The 22965-nt window shown below is 33.3% G+C and overlaps 1 protein-coding gene and 1 long non-coding RNA gene across 44 annotated transcripts in view; both read right to left on the reverse strand.

Annotated features, from left to right (window-relative positions):
- Positions 1 to 15337, reverse strand: part of LOC141414811 (uncharacterized) — a 92898-nt gene extending 77561 nt beyond the window's left edge. The window contains exon 1 of the long non-coding RNA XR_012439683.1: positions 2130 to 15337. This is a non-coding gene — a long non-coding RNA (uncharacterized lncRNA). The remainder of the gene's footprint in view (positions 1 to 2129) is intronic.
- Nrxn1 (neurexin 1) overlaps positions 1 to 22965 on the reverse strand; it is a 1065367-nt gene that overhangs the window by 952526 nt on the left and 89876 nt on the right. For 21 of the 43 annotated variants that reach the window (XM_074049660.1, XM_074049666.1, XM_074049659.1 and 18 more), the window contains 2 exons: positions 19437 to 19454; positions 16123 to 16152 (listed from right to left, as the gene is read on the reverse strand). The exons of 11 other annotated variants lie outside the window; for them this stretch is intronic. In XM_074049660.1, the coding sequence (XP_073905761.1) occupies positions 16123 to 16152; positions 19437 to 19454 (48 nt within the window). Of the gene's footprint in view, positions 1 to 15346; positions 15359 to 16122; positions 16153 to 19436; positions 19455 to 22965 lie in introns of all 43 variants that reach the window. 11 more of the 43 variants (XM_074049663.1, XM_074049676.1, XM_074049669.1 and 8 more) reach the window with 4 other exon arrangements.

The raw sequence follows: 22965 nt of genomic DNA on the forward strand, positions 1-22965 counted from the left end.
CTTCTGGTTTTCATATAGCACTATATTATAAACACAGTACCTTCTAAAATGTCTTATTGGTCTTCTGAATCACTACTCTGTAAATTATAACAGGAAAAAAACCTTGGCTTTAAATAGCAATGGAAACAAATAGAGATGGAGAAAAACACATGAACACTTTTTTTTAATTGCATTCAAAATGAATATCACAAGGCCTGCTTGTATTTCGTGCTTAGTGGCAAGCCTCACATACAGTTGTGAAAATATGGAATCCCTTAAGCAGAGGGAGCTGTGCTGGTGAAGGCCAGTGATGCTGCTCACCACAGGCTTAAAGGGCTCCAAGGTACTTTTATGGTAAAATTGAACTTGTATGATTTACACCTTTGAAGCAATGGGACTTGGAGTATTTTCATGTAATCCAAAAATTCCAAAGGATAAGATCTGAAATGCTGGCTGTAGTCCTTGATTAATACTCCCTAGCAATAATTTTCAATTATTTTTGAAATAAGAGACATTTCTTATATAAAAAAATCAATCTTGGGAGAAAACCTAATATTAAGGCAGGTAAAAGGATATAACACTCTGAATCTGAGCAGGAATTCTGAGTCCTGCCCTGATTTATACTCAATCCCTAGCAGTCATCCTGGGATGTCCATGCAGAACCCTCAGGCTCCATAAAGTAGCACTTAAAATCCATTAGCCTTATGTCATCTGTATAATTTAGAACTGAAAAATATAATTGTTTCATAGCAGCAATTTGGCTCAAAACAATAACACCAGTCAGGGTGGTTGGGCCAAAATACTCTAAATTAAATGAGGTTCTCTCTTCTCTCCTCTCTCTCTCTCTCTCTCTCTTTTTCTTCTTGTCTCAATTAGTGAACCCAGGGCCTATAAGCATTCCTATTGCTTGAGCCAAGTACCTATCCCTTTTGTTTGTATTTTGTTTTTGAGATAGGGTCTCCTTTTGTTTGTATTTTGTTTTTGAGATAGGGTCTCCTTAATTTTTGCCTCATAATCTTCCTGCCTTTACCTCCTGAGAATCTGGAGGTAATGCACCATAACACATGGTTAGCATTAAGCTTTCTTTCAGCCTCAGTCTCTATTAGGTCTTCAAATTTAGAAAAGCTATATTTAAATCCCCAAGTATTAATTAACCCTTCCAAATGAAATCTTCCAAATAGATCTAACTTCAGATCTGGGAGCATAAAACAGATTAAAATGGCTCTAAGTACAAAAGGGGTCAGTGTGGAAATTTACAGTGGACTGGGCAGTAGACGGCAAGGAAGTAATGTGTCATAATGTAAAGACATCCTTTCATGTTCTATGACTAAATCTTCCTTTGATTTACTGATTAACCTTGGACAAAATGCTTCATGATTTCTATGTTTCACCATTCATAAAACAATGAACCTGACCAAAATAATCTGACCTTTCTTTAAAGAAGGATTAGTAATGCATATTTTATGTTTTGATAATTTTTATTCTGGCCTGAAATAAACTCAGTTAAATTTGTCATATTCTCCTTTTTCTTTTTTTCTTTTGATAGAAATGGGATTTGAACACTGGGCCTCACACCTGATAAGTGCTCTTATCAGTTCAGCCACTCAGCCCTTCTCAGATTCTCCTTCAATACTATAATTTACAACTCATTCTACCTGTCTATCCTGAGGATTATAGTCCTATTTTCATCTGCTGGGTGTCTTCTCAGAACTTGATTTAAGAAGAAAGCTCTGTTCCTCCATTCTCTCTCAGAAGCATGGACTTTCTAGGTACTTATATTAGGGTTCTTAAAGTCACCTTCATTTATTTCACCTCTTATATTAAACTCAACTCTTCCAAAGTCTTCATCGACTTATTTAATAAGTATCTACTCTTGGCCTATTACCATATTAAGCAAGAAAAAACAAGACCAAGACCATGCTCTGAAGGAATATTGAATCTAATTTTTCTTTCCCAAGGATCTCAGTTCAACTCTCCATCATATTTTACCTCAACTAGTTTACAAACTCCTATCTCATTTATTTTCCCTTCATGATCCCATCCTTCTTCAACTATAATTTATGATTCTGCCATTAAGATATCTTTCTAAAGTGGGGCTCTGATAATGACAAACCACCTATCCCCCACCCCCAACACATATACATACTTACAGAGAGGACAGACAGTAACTGGCTGTGTATAGATTCCAAAATAAGTTTCAAAATCCAGGATCATAAACTCAGGTATCTATGTACTGGTGAGAGATATAAATATTTGAATCTGGTTAAGGCATGTAATAGAGAATTTCAGACCCTGTGGGAATACAGACAGGTCACTTGCTGTCAAAAACTTTCTAGACCAGAATGTTACCATCTCAATTCTCACCTCTTTCCTTCAACTTTTACTGCCTTTGGGAACTTGCCTTTTTTGCAGTAAAAATTTATCTCTTGCTCTCCTGTGTGGCCACTAATTTTTGCACATTTATAAACCTGATATAGTTTAAATTCCACAAAAGGCTTTGAACAGAACTTGATACACAGAGTAAAATGAACTAATGCATTTATTGAAGTGAAAAACTGAATGAATAAATTACTTAAATACACTTGTAAATACAAATAACTTCCCCAAAATTGCTTCGTGAGCCTGTCAATATTTGACCAATGCACTTGACTAAATTTCTTAAGATGTGTTTCAGAACATGCAGAGAAAACAGAGCTGGCTAAAATTGCAGAATGAAATCTTGTTTAAAGTTGTTACATAGTATATTCTGATTAATGTACCTAGAATTTGAAGTGTGGTCACAAGTAGCATTCTGGTAAGTCAATTCTCCACCTTATTTTTATCTATTTAAAAAACACTATCAAGTAGATGAATATGTTTGTAGATGACACAAGATGGAATTATAATCAAGATTTGACATAGTTTGGTTACATCACAGGCTAAAATGAAAATCAGATTTTTTTCCTCCACTTCCTCCCAACCCTGATTTTGTTTTCAAAAATTTACACTGTAAATAAAATTACAATTTACCTGCATGCTTATGATAGGGGTCAGTTTTAATTTTAGTATTGCCTCTATTCCTTCAACTAATCAATCAACAAATGCCATAGAACCAACTCCCTAATATGTATCTAATCCATTATCTCTTGCAACTTTTGTTAAATGATGCTCAAGAAAAGCTCCTGGTGCCATGGTTGCTTTGATGTTTCCTTTCTTCTAATTTTACATTCCTCAAATCTATGCTCTTGTCTATATAATCTTTTGTAAAAGACAAATCCAATCTTGTTCTTTCATTATCTTGACCTTTATTTGTTTTACCACTTGTACCTTTTAGCTTTCTTTTTGCAATTGCTTCCAATTCTTAGAACAAGCCCTTTTCTCCCATAGTTCCGTGAGTATTTGCAATGTTCTGCTCGAAATGTTTTTATCTATGGGAGACCAAAATAATGGCATCCCAAAGATGTCCATACCCTAATCCATAGAAAGAACTGAGAATACATTAAGTTAAAAAGCAAAGGCACTTAAGATTGCAGATATAATTAAATTTGCAAATTATCTGACCTAAGGATAGTGAGTGTACCCTGAATTACCTGGGTGCAATGTAACTAGAAATTCCTTCTAAGTGCAAGAGGGAGGAAGCAGGAGAGAATCAGACAAATATGACCACAAAAGAATGGCTAGAAAGATGCAAGGTTGCTAGCTTTGAAGACAGAAGGAGACCACCAACCAAAGGAATGTATGTAGATGGGTCTCAAAAATCTGGAAAAGGAAAAAAGCATATTCTTTCCTAGAGCTTGAAATACAATCTACTCCTTGAGACCCATGTCAGACTTCTGACTTACAAAAGAATAATGTCAATTTGTGTTGTTTAAGCTGCTAAATTTTTGGTGATTTGCTATGATATCAATAGAAAATTAATACAGGACTCAACCATGTCAGTCTGGTGAACAGCCAAGATTAAACAAATCTCAGATAAGGGAGAATGATGTTGATCCTTGGAAATAATTTCTTTTATAGGATTTTAACAGTTGATAAGACTTGCATGTAAAACATCTTCACCTATTGAGCTACAAATCTCTCTAAGACAGAATACCTTGTTTATTTTTGATTCATCATCTCTTGAATAGGACATTTGGTGAATTCTTAATTTCTTTTTTTAATGATTGAAGTTGGAATTCATCAAATATGTTTCCTAGAAGCAAGCTCAATAATGGACTGTTTAGAGAATGGGAAGGCTGGCTTATAAAAAAAGTTCAGTACAACTCAACAAAATGATTATGTTGATTATCACACACACACACACACACACACACACACACACACACACACACCACTCTTTGACCTTAGGCAGCAAAAACAGAAACATTACCAGAATTAGAAACTACTTCCACTGTAGTATGCCTTGCTCAGCCATATAAGATGGTGTGATCCATTTCTGAACTTGACTTCAAGAGATACCTGGACAATTAGAGCACATTCAGAGCCAGAGAAGGAAATGGCCAGCTAAGAGCTTGGAAGGGCTTCAACACTGTGAAGGATGATTTTTAGGGACTAAAGATGTAAACTTTGGGGGAAAACTCGGGGTTTGGGTATGGTGGTATATATTTACAGAAAGTTGTTTTTTAAGAGTGTATGAGGAATTAGACATACTGTGCTTAACTCCAGCTAAACTGAAAGTTCCGAGCACAGCACACTGGAGAAACTCAGTATATATCTTAGTATACAACAATAACAACATGCAGATGGTTAACTCGTGCTAGTTTCAATAGGCAGATTTTAATTAAAATAAAGAACAACATTTTAGGAATTACTTCTTTAAAAATTATTACTTTATGAGGTAAGAAAGAAAGTAAGATGAGAGGGAGGACTGCATTTTCCTTGTGAACATACAAACTGAGTTTAGATCTTTACCATTGCAAAAGTAGCACACGAGTTTGTTGAATGGGCATTTGGACTCAGAGACTTCTAAAGTTTTGATCAAAGCTACAATTCTATTATTTATGAATTAAGGCATTTTTCATGCTGAAAAACTTTCTGAATGCAGCAAGTTTCACAATTATCTTGGTTTAAAACATATTACAACATACTTTCTTGCTCCCAGTCCCCTACCAAGCTTTACTTACTCTCGTAATTATCTCACTTTCTCATAACTTTCATATAATTTTTCACTCTTCAAAGCACATCCGAGAATGGAATCCAAGGACAGGAAGGGATTATGATTTTTTCATCATTATATTTTCTTTTAATGAAGAAAAGCAATTAAGCAAAACAAGTCAAAAGCAAACTGAGCTTTTTCTATCTGAGCTTTGTAGAACAAAAGGCTTATCTGATTTATGCTAAAAACCAGTTCATTGTAAACAGGATCCTAATACCCTAATCAAGAAAATTAAAAAATAAATTAAAGGAAAACATCTTGCCTTTCTTATTTCAAGTCAAAAGAGATGATAGAATCATTTGCTTGTCAGTATTTGTAAACTCACTTCAAGAACAGTTTTTGGTTTTTGTTTTTTTTTTCTCTTCAACAGTAAAAGGGAAGTATCACAAAAAACACTTGCACTTTCTCTTATTCCCCCTCACCTTACTTCCTTTCTCAACATATTGATTCAATATATATGATATAGAATATATAGGATACATAGGATAAATACTTTTAACTTTCATTTGTTGTTCCTTTACATGGCTTGAGGTTAAAACCTTTTTGTTTTCCTCAAAAATTATTTCATTTTGTTTGAATCATGAATAAATGCCCAGCACTCAACCACATGATCTTCAGGTAAGCATACGCTATTGTCTAGAAATAAATTATATGCTTTATTGATATTTTATATTTAATCTCCATAATAAAAAGAGATGTTTTTGCTTATAACGCAAATGAGTATAATGAGGTTTAGAGAGGTCAAATAACGGTCCTAAGGCAACATAACTAATAGTGAACCTGGGGTCTGCATGTGTATCTACTCTACTCCAATCTCCATGGTCTTGTCTAGATCATTTGTTATCTTTCATGTACTAAGCCAGGTCTTCAACAAAAAAACTGAAAATAACAAACCCCTACCTGTAAGGAACTTACATAGGAATAGTAGCAACTGACAAATTAATAAATACAATCCAGCTAGATAATTTTATGAGGTAAATATTAGGTATAACATTATTCCTAAAGAACAAAGAATCCACTTTTGACATGTTTGATGTGGACATGCCTTTGTATTCAATGGTGAAATGTGTACTGTTAACATAGCTAATCCTTTACCAGAAAAATAAGATTCTTTCCATCATCAGAATCTATTTCCTCCCTGACTCAGGTCATGTCAATGTGCTAATGGCTTCCTACTTTGCAGACCACACATAACTCAAGGGTTATACAATGGTGTCTGATATGTTTCACTCACATTTAAATGTATTTGTCTAGTGTCCCCTATCACCAGATCCCTACCTAAAGACAGAGACGTTATTTAAAATTATGTGCCACTTTCAAATATTTTATGCCAATTTTTTGCAACAGGGCAAATTGAGACAATTAAGAGATTTATCTCTGGCAAGGGGATAATTTCTGGTGCCCCTCAAATTACATGAAATATGCGACCATCCACATACAGAGCTTCCTAGATCTTGAAGTGGCCCTCTCAGGCTGTTGTATTTCCCATCTACATTTTTTCTACTTGGGAGATAAATAATATCTTGCTGTCACAGTAGCTAAATCATCTTCTTTTCTTGTCCCCACAGGAGCTTGGCAATATCATCTTCAGCACTCTTTTCCCTGCTTTGTCTGTGGAAACTTTCCTTTTAACCATTTCCTTTAGAGAATTTTTAAAAATCTGACAATATATCTCCACATAGTTTCTATGCCTGACATTTCTATAATGTCTTAAAGAACATTGTCTTTCCTTTTTTAATAGACCACAGTAGACCAAATGTCTACTCCCTAATGCATGATCTTTTTTCACGAATGACATGTTCCTCTTTTATGTAAGGCCTTTTTCATTACAATCTCAAGGAGAAAAGTCAGAATAATAATTTTTCCCACTGTGTACAGATGTTTGTGAAATAAATTTTATGTAAGCTCAGCATTTGCTGTTCAACTCTTTCTTTGTCTGATCTCTTTTATCAGTCTATTACTGGGAACAATTCTAAATACAGTACAAAGAATCCACGGGTGAGCAAGAATATAAGAAGTCCAATAGTTGCCATATATTCAATTTCATTTTTGTTTTTCCTTTTCTAAAGCACATGGTCTGAACTCCACACAATATTTTAATAACCTTTATAGCAAGGTTGAGAAACTTCAGTGATATTTTTATTAATGTGAAAAACTATTTTTTCCCTGCAGAGGTAAAGGGTCATTAAATAACCACATCTTTCCAGTCCTTTCTCAATATATGGAATTCTCTTAAAACAAGATAATTATTCCTTTTATTCACAAGAAAAGTTTTTCAACACAGAAGCAATATGAAGTGGGCTAATAGGTTTGTATCACTGCATAAAACAATTACAAAAGTCCTAATCACCATGAAGATCAAACCACCAGCTATAAGAGTCAATTGGTAGCAGTTAATTGTTATGGTTTGTATCTTCTGGGAAAGGGGATGAATTTTTTGTTTTGTTTTGTTTTCTGTACTTGCTTTTTAAAGTACAAAATTCCAAACTGCCACGGACCTACTGAATAAAATTCTATGTTAAGTTCCTTGAAGATTTGTGTATTTAAAAATATGCCCCAGCTGACTGTGGGGGTTGGGTGCACTGAATCAAAACAAAGGTAATGATGTCAAGGTTTGTACTGGGATTTAAGCAGTTGCCCTAACAGGACAGAGAGCTACTAGAGCTAACTTATTTAAAAAGAAGTCCTCTGGAGAGGGTATTTCTGCATTTCCTCTAGTTAGGAAATGTCATACTTGAAGGAGCTGAGGAAAATCAAACAGAAATTTAGCCTGAGAAGTCATTGATATTGCTCTTAGAAACAATGCGAGGACAGAAGAAAAAAGAATAGTCCTCACATGCATCAGTTCAAGTGTAAGCTTTCTTTGGGACCAGTTGATTTCTCTGTTCTTCCATTGCATTGAGTGACTTCTAAGTTTTCTCATCTTCTGGAAAATGATGTCCCTGGTCAAAGAAATTACAGATGGGTCAGTGCAAATCCAACTTCCCTTGCTGAGAAGGTGATTGAAAATGCACACCCTGCTGACTGTGGGTCAGATAATGCATTCTTTTCTTTAAAAAAAAAAAATCAGCAAAGATCGTCATACCTAACCACCATAATCGCAGATGAACACAGCTGTTCACTAAGTTTAGCAAATTTGTTATACATTTTAAAACTAGCAATCTGTGAAAAACTACAGTTAGCTTGTGAATGAGGGTTTCCCTGTGATGTAGAATCACAATTGGCCAACTTGGGGATTTCCAACCCTCTGGCAGCACTTTGGCCCATTCTAAATTGGATTGTTTCCTTAAATGGATAATTTTATTTTCTCCAAATGTCAACAGACTTCATAATGCCAAGCTCAGAAAATCAAATGGGAAACTGGGTCAACTGACCTGGTAACTCAGGCCAAGAAAAAATATATATCTATAGTTTTGAAATCCCATGTAACACATAAGCTATTTTGATTTTCTAGTTCATTTTATTCATTGTATCAGTGGCATAATTTTATAGCCTGTATCTGGATTATGTAATAAAAGAATTTTAAAATGAAAGAAAATAGTCTCAGCTCTGGCATCATCCCTTCACTTAATTTGGATGAAAGTAAATATTAATAATTACTGGGATTACTTCATCTGTTCCAGTTCTGAATGGGCTGAATGGTCATAGAAACATGGCAATTCACAGGCAAATCAGTCAAGAGAAAAGGAAAAAGCTACATTTGTTGTAATAAGCCTTTTGTTTAAGAAGGTATAATTTGAATATGCAGAGGTAAAGTAGTAGCTATTATTCATGGAATTAAATTTGTTAAAGTCAAAAACTTTCAAAACTTCTATTCTGAAAAGGTATGGCTTTCCACCATGTGTAATAGTCACACAAAAAGCAAAATCTACTTGACTAAGATTGATCGCCACACCCTCTCCCTCTCTCTGTCCTTCCCTCCCAAAAGGACAGGTAAACACTGACTATAAACAAAATATGGCCTTAGGCACTGCAGTTTTGTCGATGTTTTTTAATTCAGAGGTTTCCTGCCATTATAATTCTTCAGTGCAGCTTCCACACCTGAGGACAGCTGGCTGCAGACATGGACAACTTAATAAATTATCCAGTTAAACATATGCTCAATTATCCCTAAACTGGGAAAAAGTCAAAGCCCCTTGGATGTACAGAGCTGTCTGAGGACCAAGAAGAAGGACTCTATTTCTTTTTGTGAGCAGCACAACATAAGCTACATGACCATAAAGTACAAGAAGATTTACTTCATCCTTTGAAACTTTCCCTCTGTTGCAAATTGTCAAAAGATAGTTCCTTGAAAAAGGTCACGATGAATCATGTTATTTAGTTGCCAAATTTCCACAGAGCTCTTTCTATTACCTGTATAGACACAGATACACAAGAATGAATTAATGGTCCCTTCTTAAAGAAATATTCATTTAAGCTTGATAATTAGAAGAATTTTAAATGTAAGGCTTGACTATTTGCAGTTGTGGAAAGCTTCCAAACTTCTGTTAAACTCTCAGAGGCCTCCTAAATTGAACAGGAATCAAGGAAGGCTCAATATTGGTTCCCCTCACCCCCAGTTCAATGAGAAGACTTCTAGTTTTATTGATTTTGTTTTTCTTTCATAAGAAGCTTTACCTTGGAGCATAAAGGAAAAAGAAATTTGTAACTTAGTGTACTTTGAGAAAGCAAAAATAATATCCAAAGTAAAATTTTAAAAAAGATAATTTACAAACTTGTTTAGCTAATCAGCAATCCCATCATTAAACAAGTATTGTGTACCTACTTGTCCAGCCACTATACTAAAGGTCCTTAAGAGACATCAAGGCAGTGTGAAGATTTCTATCCTCACAGAGCTAATATTCTGGTGAGAGGAAGACACATAATAAGCAAAAATGAAAATCAAAAATTATGATAAGAGACAAAAATTGCTGTGGAAGAGAAACTAGATATCTGTAAGGAAGTTCAGAAGACCGTCAGATTGTAGTATCAAGCAGTGTTTAGAATAAGTCTCATTGAAAAGTACCATGTGGCAAAATCTTGAGGGATGCGAGGATATTAGCCAACTACTTAAGTATCTCAAGGTAATGAATTATATTTTTCCAGTACAGACACATAAGAAAAGTAACTAATTAGCTTCTCCTTAAAAATTCAATCTTTAGGTGAATAGGTGGTTAGTAGCTTACCACTCTATAAGGGATATCATTCCAGTCTATGAAAAAATATTTACTTCCCTATCCACTTCAATCCTTAAATTTATCTTTAAAAAGTGGCACTTTGCCAATGAACTCTTAGGTTTTCTCAAAGTGTTAACTGTGTGACTGCTCAATTTTGTTCAAGAGAAGATTAAGTGTAAAGAACTGCAGAAATAATAACCTCAAACATTTTATTGCACAGATACTCTGCATTATGGACCATAAGTGTGCTAAAGTTCATTTAATTAAAATAATATCAGAATCAAAAGATCAGGTAATAACACGACAGTTGTAAGTTGTTAAGATATCATTCCTGTTTTATTAAACTTGTACAGATCATTGATCATCCATTTTCCAAACATTTAATTCAAATATGCATGATACTTTTTGTTATTGTTATGACCATTAATTAAAACTCTTCTAAGTAATTTTGTAATCTGTCATGTAACATTGCCCTCAATAGAGGACTATTTTTACCAGCCCATATTATAGCTCATAAGCTTTAAATATTTGAGGTTATTTACTCTAGGTCAGTAAGGAACAAATATAGGTTTTGAACTCAGATTTCATGAGGTCATGACTTTTACTCACCATACTATAGTGCTTTCCAGTTGTAGTGTAGCATTTTACTGCCTTAAAATGAAATTAATCCATCCTAGATAATACTTTGTAAAGTCACAGGGCAAGACTGCCTTCCATGAGACAGTAAATGGGCCCTCATAAGACATCAAATATACCAGAATCTTTACCTTGGACTTCCCAGCCTCCAGAACGGTTTATATGCTACCTAGTTTATGGTATTTTATTATAGCAGCCTCTGAGTGGACTAAGACAGAAACAAATTAAAAAAATGTGAAAACACCAAGTGGTTTATCCATCTCTTAAAATTAATATCAAATTTATTTTAAGAACAACTATAATAGAGTAATAACTATGTGATACTGCAGATAAAGTTTTAAAACCCATGATAATATGAATATTGCTTACCAATTAATTATAAAAGAATCAATTACATACATATATTAATAACATTTATTTTGAGAAAAATCTATTTCTATTTTCCTTATAAATGATTTAAATTTATGTCTACATTTCACTAATATAAAAAGGATAATACACTTTTAAAATGTGTAACTATATGTTTGCCTTATAATACTTTGGACTTTTAATAACAAGACTAATGGCTAATCAAATAATAAATAATCATTTGATGGAATGAAAACATTTATTTTGAAAATATGCTACAAATATTTATTTGTATAAATGCAAGATATCAAATACATTCATAAGACAAGACTTTTCTGAAAGCTTTCTATTCATACACAATTTAAATAGAGGTGTTATGATACATGAGAGTTAAAACAATGAGGGGGGTGGGGAAAGAAAGGAAAACCTCACAGTGACCACATAATATATGATCAAAATTTCAGGAAAAAAAATTCATGTACCTGATAATTCATGAACAGTGAAAGTCTAAAAGTAAATTTTATTCATCACATGACAACAAATGACATTTAAAAAAAACATGAAAAACCTTAAATACAAAAATATATTGACTTTATTTCCTTACAAGACCTACTGCTTTGTGTGTTTAGTCATATGAAGGTGATATTAGAACAATGCTTTGCTGAAAGAAATATAGCAGCTTTGGGAAAGGTTATAAAAGATAGGCAAAAAAAAGTTTAGAGACAGATTGGTTCCATACAATCGTTTGCTACAACTTGCCTCAGTATTTGAATAAATTTCTTACTTTCCACCCCTTACTTTGTTCAATTTGACCTTCTCCCCCTCCAAGGTTCCGCTAAATACTTAGGTCATGAAAATGGTAAATTCAAGATACAGCAAGAAAAATGTCTTGGAAACACAATGGTCAACAAGGAACACAAATTTCCTGCCCTCATGGAGCTTACACTCTACTAGGAAAAGTTGGCATTAAGTAGAATCACACATATAAATATGTAATCACAATTATGATCATTGTGAAGGAAAGCACACACATCTAACTAAACCACCAACACTTAACAGACAATAATTAATCTATGTTCCTCAGCCAGTAACCAGCTATAATGGCTGGATTTGATGTATAACTTGCTTGGACTTTTCCTAATTTTAACAGCCATTCACTTTATTTTGACAATCATGATAGCCAAAAAAAAGTAAGCAATCAAACAAAATTATTAAATTAAATGAACAGTTAAACATACATAAAAGAAGAAAACAATAAATTTTTGAGCAAATAAACAAGTTCTAAGTAAAAAGGAGAGTAAAATTATCATTATTAGTGATCTTAGTGACAATACCATTGACAAATTGCAAGCCAAAAAAAAAAAAAAATCAAAGAAAATTTCATGAAGACTGTTTGGATCCATCTACCCACAACCAATAGCAGTATGTTTTTCTGTCTTCAGCTCTCCAAAAGAAAGCTGTAACTCATTAAAATGAAGTTTATTTCTAATTGTATCTACTTAAGGGTGACATATCCTTAACTGTAAATCATGAAAACAAATCCAAATGATTAACACTAAAGTTCGAAACAGAATAACCAATTGAAAACACTATGCCCTATGGTCCATGGACAAAGTGAGATAGTTTGGGTTTTATTCATGGTGATTCTGCCAGCACAGAGCAATGATCCCTGTCATGTCTTCACCTGAGTTAGCTATTGTCATCCTGTCCAAATGATAAAATATTTTGATAATTCCAAACTCTGAGACACTAAGGAATATGGAAGAATGCATACCAACTCAGGAAGGGTACATCAAAAGTAATACCAGTGCTTACCCCTGGAGAGAGAAAAGGATGGTGAAGGTTATCAAGAGGATTAATTTTTTTTACATGTGTCACTTATTTTTGTTAAATGAAATGTATTCATCTATCAGTGGACATTTAAAAATTTAGGAAATATTATGAGTTCATGTAGAAGAAATCAAAATGATAATGATGATGCTCTTGAATCCAATTTCACTTCTTGACTCACAAAATTAAAATTATATTAGTCCATGGAGGTTCATTCCCTAAATTCACTGCTCCACAGAGAGTGTCACAAAATGTGGAGGACATTCAGAAAAAGGTAAAGATAACATGAACAAGATCTCCCATTGATAAGCATCTGCCTTTTGTCACCTGTTGAAGGAGTCAAAAACTGACTACAAACTGACTAGTTTAATTCTAGGTATACATAAGATAGGTGTTAAATCTGGTCAAAGTAAAATAACTGATTTGTGCTGTAAGCTCATATTTCCAAAATCTTTGCATCGCTGTACAATCCTGAAGCATTTGTCTCCACATATTTTCCATTAACTCAAAAAAAAGAAAAAAAAAACAAAGAGAAACAATGCAATGGGAAAATCAAATTATTGTCCTTTCTAGCACTGGGCTGACTGTGGAATAAAATTTGATGAAAACAGGTGAAATGAAAATAGAATATTTGCCACACATGCCAACAGAAAACATTTAAGATTACATAGTAAAACTGAATGAAGTTAAGTGACACTCAACATTAAATACGCCAGTAAATATATCAGCAATATAAACATATGTAGAGCTAAATGGTTATATAATTAAAAAATCATTTAAGAGGTTACTTTTTCACACTGAATATGAGTGTATACACATAGAAAATGTGTGTATATGCACATTCATACACATATATATGCATATATACAAATATACTTTACTATGCCAGTAAAACTGCACATAGCTATCTATCAATCTATCTAACTATCTATCTATCTATGTATTTCTACCCTCTATATCACTCTCAGCCCTGAATGCATGTACTAAAGAATATGTGGAAAATAGCCACTTAAGAGTTAGCAGACAATGGAAAAAAAAAGGTTTAGGAAACACCCCAAATGATATACAAAATCTTTGACATAATTGATGCATATGGTCACTTGCATAGTTGCTAGAGACTTGAAATAACAGTAAATTATATTACTGGAAATGGTTGACCAAAACAAAAACTACAATAGCATATGCTATTGACTTGAAGTATCCAAACAGCATTTATTTCTAAAGCTCTACTTAGCATGTTTAAAACTTTGATATCATTTATTACTTATTGCTTGGCTCATGTTCAGATGCTTTTTCAAGCAGAAAAGTTTGCCTACTAGATAACAAATGTGCAAGTGTAGAATTGTGAGCTCTGGTCCCACTTCAGTATAGTAACATTTAGAGCATAAGAAAGATTCATGGAATTCAAGGAAAAGACACATTCCTGTACTTAAAATAATCAGTACTAATAATAATAAAACTAGAGAACAAAGGCACATTCACTAAAACACAGTTAAAATGGTTAAAGATTATTCTACACAATTGCCACAAATGTCTATCACCTACTTCCTTTTAATGATAACACAAAACACAATGTGGATGGTTTTGAATAGTAAATTAAACATGCTTCTGAGTTTTGTACCCACATTATCAAAAAGTACACATGCCTGACTTACCAAGTGATGCAGGAATATATAGCTGGTTGGTATGTTCTTAAAGTTAGTATGCATACAAAAAGAACAGGCTTGCTTTGCTTTGGGTCTGTCTCTTTTACCATATTTCCTTTTTTAGGTTACCATGGAGTTAACACGTACACATGACACAGAGCAGACAGGAAGATGACGAGCGCATAGCAGGATGATTTCAGAGCCACACATGCTTAGACTTATGTCTCAATACAGAAGGCTGAGGCAGGTATATTCCAGAAGAGCTCAGTGTTTGAGGATGATAAATTTATGGTGGTTGCACTTGTCATTTTACTACCGTTAAATGATACTGCAGAAACTGACACCAAACCCTGCAACTAATTTCGAAATATACTAATTATGTAAGTAGCGGACATGAAAAACATCACTCTAAAAACAGAAAAAAAAATAGGGGAGGGAGTGTGAAACAGAAACATTTTGATGGATTTTTCTTACCTTAAAAATCATAAATATTCATTAACACACATACCTACCACCCACTACCCATTACCAATGGCAAAGGTCTAAATACATTTGCATAACTTAAACACACTGTACTTCAGACAGATGATATTAGGAAGAAATAAATAATGTAATACCTTTACTTTTACCTATGCATTTGATGAAATGGGTCCATGAAGAAAGGTTTTCCAGACAAAGAGAATAAAGAGAAAAACAACAATAAGAGTTATGAATATATGTAAATGTACTGCTCTTTGAAAATTAAACAAGACAAGTACAAATTAGGTTTTGAAGACAAATGGAGAGTCAATCAGTACATTCTGAAAATTCTGCCCCTCTTTAAGGCAAGGACATGCAAGGAATTGGAAGGCCCATGCTCATTTGAAAAGCTCTCACAAAAAGATACACAATGACTATAGGCAGAAAACGTATTGATTCTATGGAACAACTATACTCAGCATTCTAGAAGCCAGAAGCCAAAAATGTCTGCATGTTACCAAACTGCCATGCATGGATGAAAAATGGACTCTTAATTGGTATAGTAGGTTAAACTGGGTATTTTCTTTCAGACATTAACTATTGATGGTCTTGGTTTTTCTTTACTATTATAATCATCCTTAACTGCATATGCTGATAAATGTACAGAATTTTTCAATCACAATTTCTTATGTCTCATTTATTGGAAGATATTACAGTGTAAGGAATGAAGGAAAATAAAGGTCACAGGAGCAAATCAAAATCAAGCCAACAAAGAAAGAGGAGGAAAACACATGAAAAATCCAAACAAAAGTTACATATTTCATTTGCAGCCATAATTTGCAAGCATTTGCCCATACTTTGCTGTGGTGGTTTGAAAGCAGGTATAGAACAAGAAAACACTGAAAGCAGAGTGGAAAAGGAACAGAGCCCATACCTTGGTCGCCCATCATCAGGTGCGCCAGACCTTGAAGGGAAACAAGAGCACAGTCAGCAATAAACAAGGGAGCATGGCAAGGCAGGTTGTCACGGTGACAAAAATGTTCAGTGACAGACATATTGTTTCCTATGAGACATGTCTGTATCAGAGGCAAATAAAAAAGCTTTCTTTCAACCCCCGGTTGGAATGCTTTGGGGCAAAGAGTTATAGAACTGCAGTTTAAACACTGGGTATATGCTGCACTGTGTATTTCTTCTATTATCAGTTGGGACAATTAAAAGTATAAGAGCACGACTTAAAATCCAACCAATCCCTTAAATATTACATCTGCCCTTCATGCCCTTTGATGAGATTGTTTTGCACATTGCCCCCACAGGGATTGTCATTCTTCAGTGATATAATTACATTTTTTAAAACACAAAGGAATATCTGAAACATGGGCTGGGTCTGATCTTTTTCCCCTCATAAAAAAAAAAAAAAAAAGAGCAGTTTCATAATTAAATGGAAAAAAATCCTTAGTCACACTGAAATGATAATGCAGAAATGTCTCCTTGTCTGGTACATGTAGCACTTGACTAAGCTTGTTCAAATTCAGAAAGAGATCCTTAGACATGCAGTTATAAAGTTTGAATTTACTACAGAATAATGTTTTTAAGAAACAATGAGCTGGTTTTTAATAGCCTCAAATAATTTTCCATGGAGAATAAAATTATTTAACATTTTATCAAAAGGTTACTTAAATACCGAACCAAGATTTCAGTGTAGATAAGTCTATTTAAGTGATGTATTACAAATACAACTTTATCTAGAAATTTCTCTGAAAGAATATTGAGCTCATTTTCTAAAGAATACTGTAAATATGCTGTTTTTCTTTCTTTCTTTCTTCTTCTTCTTCTTTTTTTTGTTTTTGGTTTAGTTTTTTTTTTTTTAAGTCAAGACATTACCGGGCTAGCCACTAAATCCAAATCAACCTCCCTCAGCTTGCCAGTACTGGGATTATAAATACATAGCATGGATGCAAATGTTCTTTAAAAACATCTTTCAATATCCACGAAGCTACTTTTTACTGAAAGGCACAAGTCTTAGTTTTTTTTACTCTAAATTCTGAAATTACAATCCATGGAAAATATTCAAAATGTAGTATTCACACATCGAGTTTAATAATTAGTATTTTCAATTCCTAGTGGTAATTCAGATACATTTGAAACTTGATTTGAGCCTTGTAACAATACATAATAGTTACTTCAGTAGTGAAATAATCTATGCTTTCCTAAGATTTTAGGAATATTCAAATATCCCTATAGGGCAAATACAATTTAATGTTACCTGTTTGTATTTTCTGAATGAATTTAATAAACTCACACAGGGAGATTAAAAAATTCATGGTACGTTGGTCATTCATACATTTGATATGATGAGGAAGAGTGACATTTTTCCAAATTACATAATTTTTCATTTAATTTCAATATTTTAAGTACTATACATGTGTTTCCTAATAACAGTTTGTAACTTTTTATAGACTAAATTGGGGAATTATCTGATAAGATCTAAGTTTTAGATTATGTATTTAGAGATTTCTAAAGGTTTTGATACTGCATTAATAAGGATAGAAATTAGTAAATCCCCAAAGTTCTCACATTCCTTCTGCTGGATTTCTTACAACTAAAGGGAGATTTAAAATCACATTATAAAAAGAGATGTTAAAATTATGATTGAATAAACTTTATTACAATAGATTATGGGTCTATGTTCTGAGAAATTCATCAGAACTTTGCATGGAATAAGTGTGTATGAGAAGAAAGGCACTCATGTTAATTAGGCTGATTTTCAAGTCCTTTAAATGCAATTGGTTTTAAAGAGAAAAAAAGTATGGAACATTTTACAGGATGGTTAAGGATGCAAAAGAACTTGAAAAAATGCATTTAAAAATAACTTTCAAACTCAATTAACATGCACAATATAAATGAGACTGATTTTTGAAAAATATCAGGCTGATAAGGTAATATGACTTTATCCAGTGTATATTCACATGCAATTAAAATCACAGGATGGAAAAACAGAAGCCATCTATAGAACCAACACTTGGGAAAGAGTGATTGATGAGTTCTTTTGAAGTTTTAATCTATTTTATTTATAACAATGGAACAGAAAAAGTTCCATATCAATAACACTGCCCATGAAAGCTTCAAAACTATGACGTTGAACCCTGCTACTGATCAGTGTTGCATAACCATGTAGTGTTTTTTTTTTTTTTATATTTGAGACCAAAATCTTGGTAACCTTCATGGCTATTTATCTGTAACTTTGGATGTAGAGTGTTTTTGCAAGAAATCCTTCATTTTGTATGTATATTTTTTTACAGAATGACTACATTTCAAAATATGACAGCAAAATAAAATACACTAACTTCTGTCTTCTGATATATAAACATTAATAAATTACTAATGCAAGAACTGTTAATCCTGTGATTATGTAAAACAATATGATGTATATAAGAAGACAAAACCTGCTCTTTCACAATTCTTTTGCTATACTTCATTTGTTTCATGTATTTATCCTTTAAAGGTTTGTCAGCCCCTTGACTAACAGTGCATTAAAGTTCTTTAATAATAAGAATGTTGAAACGTGTTAGCTGGACTCTACAGGAAAACATGTAACTTTTTTCAAAATTTCTTGACAGTTACCATTTATGGAAACTTGAATAAAATATTATAGTTTTAACGGACACAAAGTATTACAAATATACTTACCAGTTATTCACATTGGAGTGCTGTGTGCATTCATTTCCACTGGACACTGGCTTATTTTTTAATCTAAACGTATTCTTTTTGCTTATAGTCAATATTTTATTCTGTGTTCTTTTTATAAATCACTTGAAACAAACCAATGGGCTTGAAATGATACATGGTAAACATTTCCAACAGAAAAGTGAAATCATTTTGATCAAGAAAAAACGGAAAATCATGCACTCTGTTCTGAAACTGCAAAGAAATACTTTCTCTTTTAAAATAAAAGAAGTAGCAGCATTGTATCCTTTTTCCATACAGAACACTGCAATAAGTATTCTATGGTTCATATGGGATGTTGAAATCCATCAAGCACTGGGGATAAAATGGAAAGAGTTTCATATCCTTGCGGCTGACAGGGTTGAAAGTGTCTGTGTGTTCTATATGAAAAGTGATACACGATCCAGAAATCAACAAATGTTCAGAAAGAAGTTCAACTTACCGTCTAAATGCGAGATGTACTCTATTAATACTAAGAAAGAAAAAATCAAATGAGACTCGGAAAATAAGGTAGAAAGCACCCACCTTCCACATTGTTGTCTTCTGAAAGCACATGACAAGGAGGGAGAGAAAAGGAAAAACATTCATTAAGCAGCATGCAGACTAGACCTTGCCTTTGCATGTCTTCCTCATGCAAGGCATCAAACACATCATGCAAGTGCTCCATCACCATCATTCAAAGGGAAAAACAAAATCACAGGGGAGCAGATTCCCTCCCATTGGCAGCATTAATAGGATGTGAGACAAAATTTCAGTAATATATCATGTCTTGAACAAGGGTCTTTAAAAGTTTCCCTGTGTGAAGCAAGCATTATTGTTATTATGGGTTGCTAGCAGGGACTTTTTGTAATTACTTTTAAAAGCTTTTTTATTTTTATTTTTTAGTAAGTCTAAAAGGTTCTGTTTCTGTGTATTGATTTGTACCTGGATAAAAGAAAGTCCAGTGGAAAAAGCTATGAAATTTCACCTGAAGTTACTCTGGTTCTATCAATTTTATCCATTGGCTATCTCTGTCTGTGGTATTTCTAATAACTGATTTCCTTAAAAGAAAAATACAGCATGTATTTATGCAACCGAGGCCTTCAATTTATTTGGTTTATTTATAGCATGGCCATTTTATTACAAAGATAGTTTCTTATAACTTACTAAAATGCTAACTTATAAAAATATTAAGTAGAAAAAGTGACCGTTGCAAAAGAAATTTATTTAAGAACTGCTTAAGAGTTAGTTTATCCTGATTTCATCACTTTGTACTTCTGTTTAGGATGGGAATGTAGTTAAACTATTATCAATATTCAGGAAGATTTCCCTTGTATTTCTATATGCTATATATGTATATTTTTACATACTTGATAAGACTATCATATTCCACATGGTACAAACCATATAAAACAGATTTGATATGTATTTCTTACACATAACATACTGGTTAATGGGGTTTGAACTATTCTTAGTACCTAGCAGTAAATTTAGTTCTAGATACTTGGCAGCTTGAATAGAAATGGAAGGGGATGCCGTCTTAGGGACTAGGACAAGAGCAAGGTTTCAGTACTTATGAAAAAAATTTTAATATCAAATTATATCCATGATAATTCTGGTCTCATCCTTATATATTGCTTAATTAGCTGTACTTTATAAAAGTGGTCATTTGTTCAAAAGTGTTTCCAAGAACAGAACAATGGTGAATGTAGAAACTTGGGAGCAAAAATAAGCATAAATGCACCATTTCATTAAGTGTGATGAATATCTTTTCTAATGGATGAAGTTATAAATGAAAAATCACTAATTCTGTTTAAACTATAATAGCTGGAAACTGGAATACCAACACAGGGACATTTGCTGATGTAGTGTTAATATGTAACCGAAATTTGGCAGCTGATAAGTGTAGACATGACACCTGTATACAATACTTGGTCCATCAAGATTTGTTTTGAAAGAAACAACAAAAACATGACTCAAATATTTAGTATGGGATATTCACTTCTAATTTTGTTTTGTTTTCTAATCTATCAAATAAGCAATTAGACCGAATTTGTTACTTTTTTGATGGTGACTTTGACATGACATGTGCACAAACATTAAAATTTTGTTTTACTGCTTTACAGGGGAAATAATAAATAATGGTTAAGATAAAATTTAATTTTATATTTACTGCCCTTTGAAATTATATTTCTTGATAAAGATGCTTTTAAAAATAATATTACTATACACAGTAAAATAATAAAATCTAGTTGAGAATCAAGGGCAAGACAGTTTGTAAATTACTAAGACATTTAATTTCTGTAAGCAAAAGATTAGTGAATATGGTTGTGAGTAGCAGTTGCAGCAAGGGTTTTGGTAAACAGCTGCATAAAGATACAGTAGGAAAAAAATTAAAACCAAAACAACAAAATAAAACAGACCCAAGTTTGGCACCAGTTTTAGAAAAGTGCTAAGTAGTGTATTAGGGAAGGAAACCGTACATATAGTCAAAGCCACTGATTCAGTCACCAGAGAAAGAGTTCCACTTTCACAGTTAACTAAGTTACCACAGTTAATTAAAGCACAGGCCCATGGGCCACTGATCCTGCCTGGTCACCCAGTTTTCCCACTTCTAATTCAGAAAGAGAACAAGTAAGATGATAAAAGGAAAGATGGTATACTAACTTAATTATAAAAAAAAATAGGAAGAAGAAAAAAATCTGTCTTGAAACAGACTTTCCCTGAGTTCCCATAATTCTCAGATTCAACAGCTGGATAAAAACAAAATTAAAAAACTTCTCTTTCCTCATTTCATTGTATTCTGTCCCTTATGGTACCCATTTGATGACTTGAAATGATTTTTAAAACTTGTTAACCTAAAGATAACTCTTACATTATTTCAGAATTGAAACATAATCATAACTGGTGGTAGCGCTATGATTTAACAACCACTCCAGGTATTTTTGTTTTCTCCATGCTCCTAATTTAGTTTTATACTAAATAATGAATATCTAGTTGGAAGAGAATCATTTTCTCATCACATCAACTTCTGCCTTGTGTTTGTATATTCTTATGCAATCAAATGCTATTTTGGTTTTGAGCAGCAACAAACAGAAGCTGAATTTTGTCATGCCACAAAGTAAAGGGAAAGCAGTTCATTTTATTTTGATATAAGGCAGAAAGGAATCCATGTAGTCTTACCTGTGAATATTGTCAAATTAGGAAAAATCTCTTAATTTTGATGACCTAATAATCCTAGCTGAGTACTGCCTAGTACAGCATAGCAATAAACCTTACTATGATGACCAAGCCACCTATCAAGATCAAATTCTTGTTTACTCTTGACTACAAAAGTCATGAACCAAAGCTGTAAAAAAGTTACTTTTAAATTTTATTTTTCTTTCAGATAAAACATACTTCCCTCACAAAGATGGGAATTAGGTGCCACAATATCAGTCATGTTATGAAGGATGGCTGATGGCTATGTGCTGACAAGAAGAGAAACATCTGACTGTTGGTTAAGTTGTATCTTTTGAAATTACTGTAAAAGAGTACGTACATACTTTTTTCCTTTGGCCCCTACCTTCTAAGAATGCAAGGACAGTAACTTAAGTTTACCATGTACATGCTTTTAGAAAAAGAGAAATGAATAAGAAAATAAATACACACTTGTTTCAGTACAAAGAAACTCAGAAACTTAAAAATGGCCAGTGAATAAATTAAAGTTTGGAATAACATGCCATTATCCTTTCAGCATAATCATTCAAAATGTATAACAGTGGTCAACTTCGGTTTGATTACTGACTTTAAGACTTGGCCAACAAAGTTGCTGGGTACTACTTGGGCATTTTTCTTTCTCCTCCTTGTTTTCTCTCTATTTTCCCCAGTTGCCCACATCTGGCTGCCTTCATTTGTTTTCACTCCCTTTCTTTTCCATCAAAACTGCACTGCTGCTGGTGACTTATCATCCAGATCCAAGCTCTTCAAGATGGAGAACATGGCAGCAAAACTGGTGGTGGCAACAGCCAGCAAGAGGAACCAAAATAAGATCCTATGTATGTTCTCTGCCATAAACTGAGCTTGCTAGCTTCTA

Source organism: Castor canadensis, chromosome 12, assembly GCF_047511655.1.
Source record: "Castor canadensis chromosome 12, mCasCan1.hap1v2, whole genome shotgun sequence".
In the NCBI taxonomy this organism is placed as follows: domain Eukaryota; kingdom Metazoa; phylum Chordata; class Mammalia; order Rodentia; family Castoridae; genus Castor; species Castor canadensis.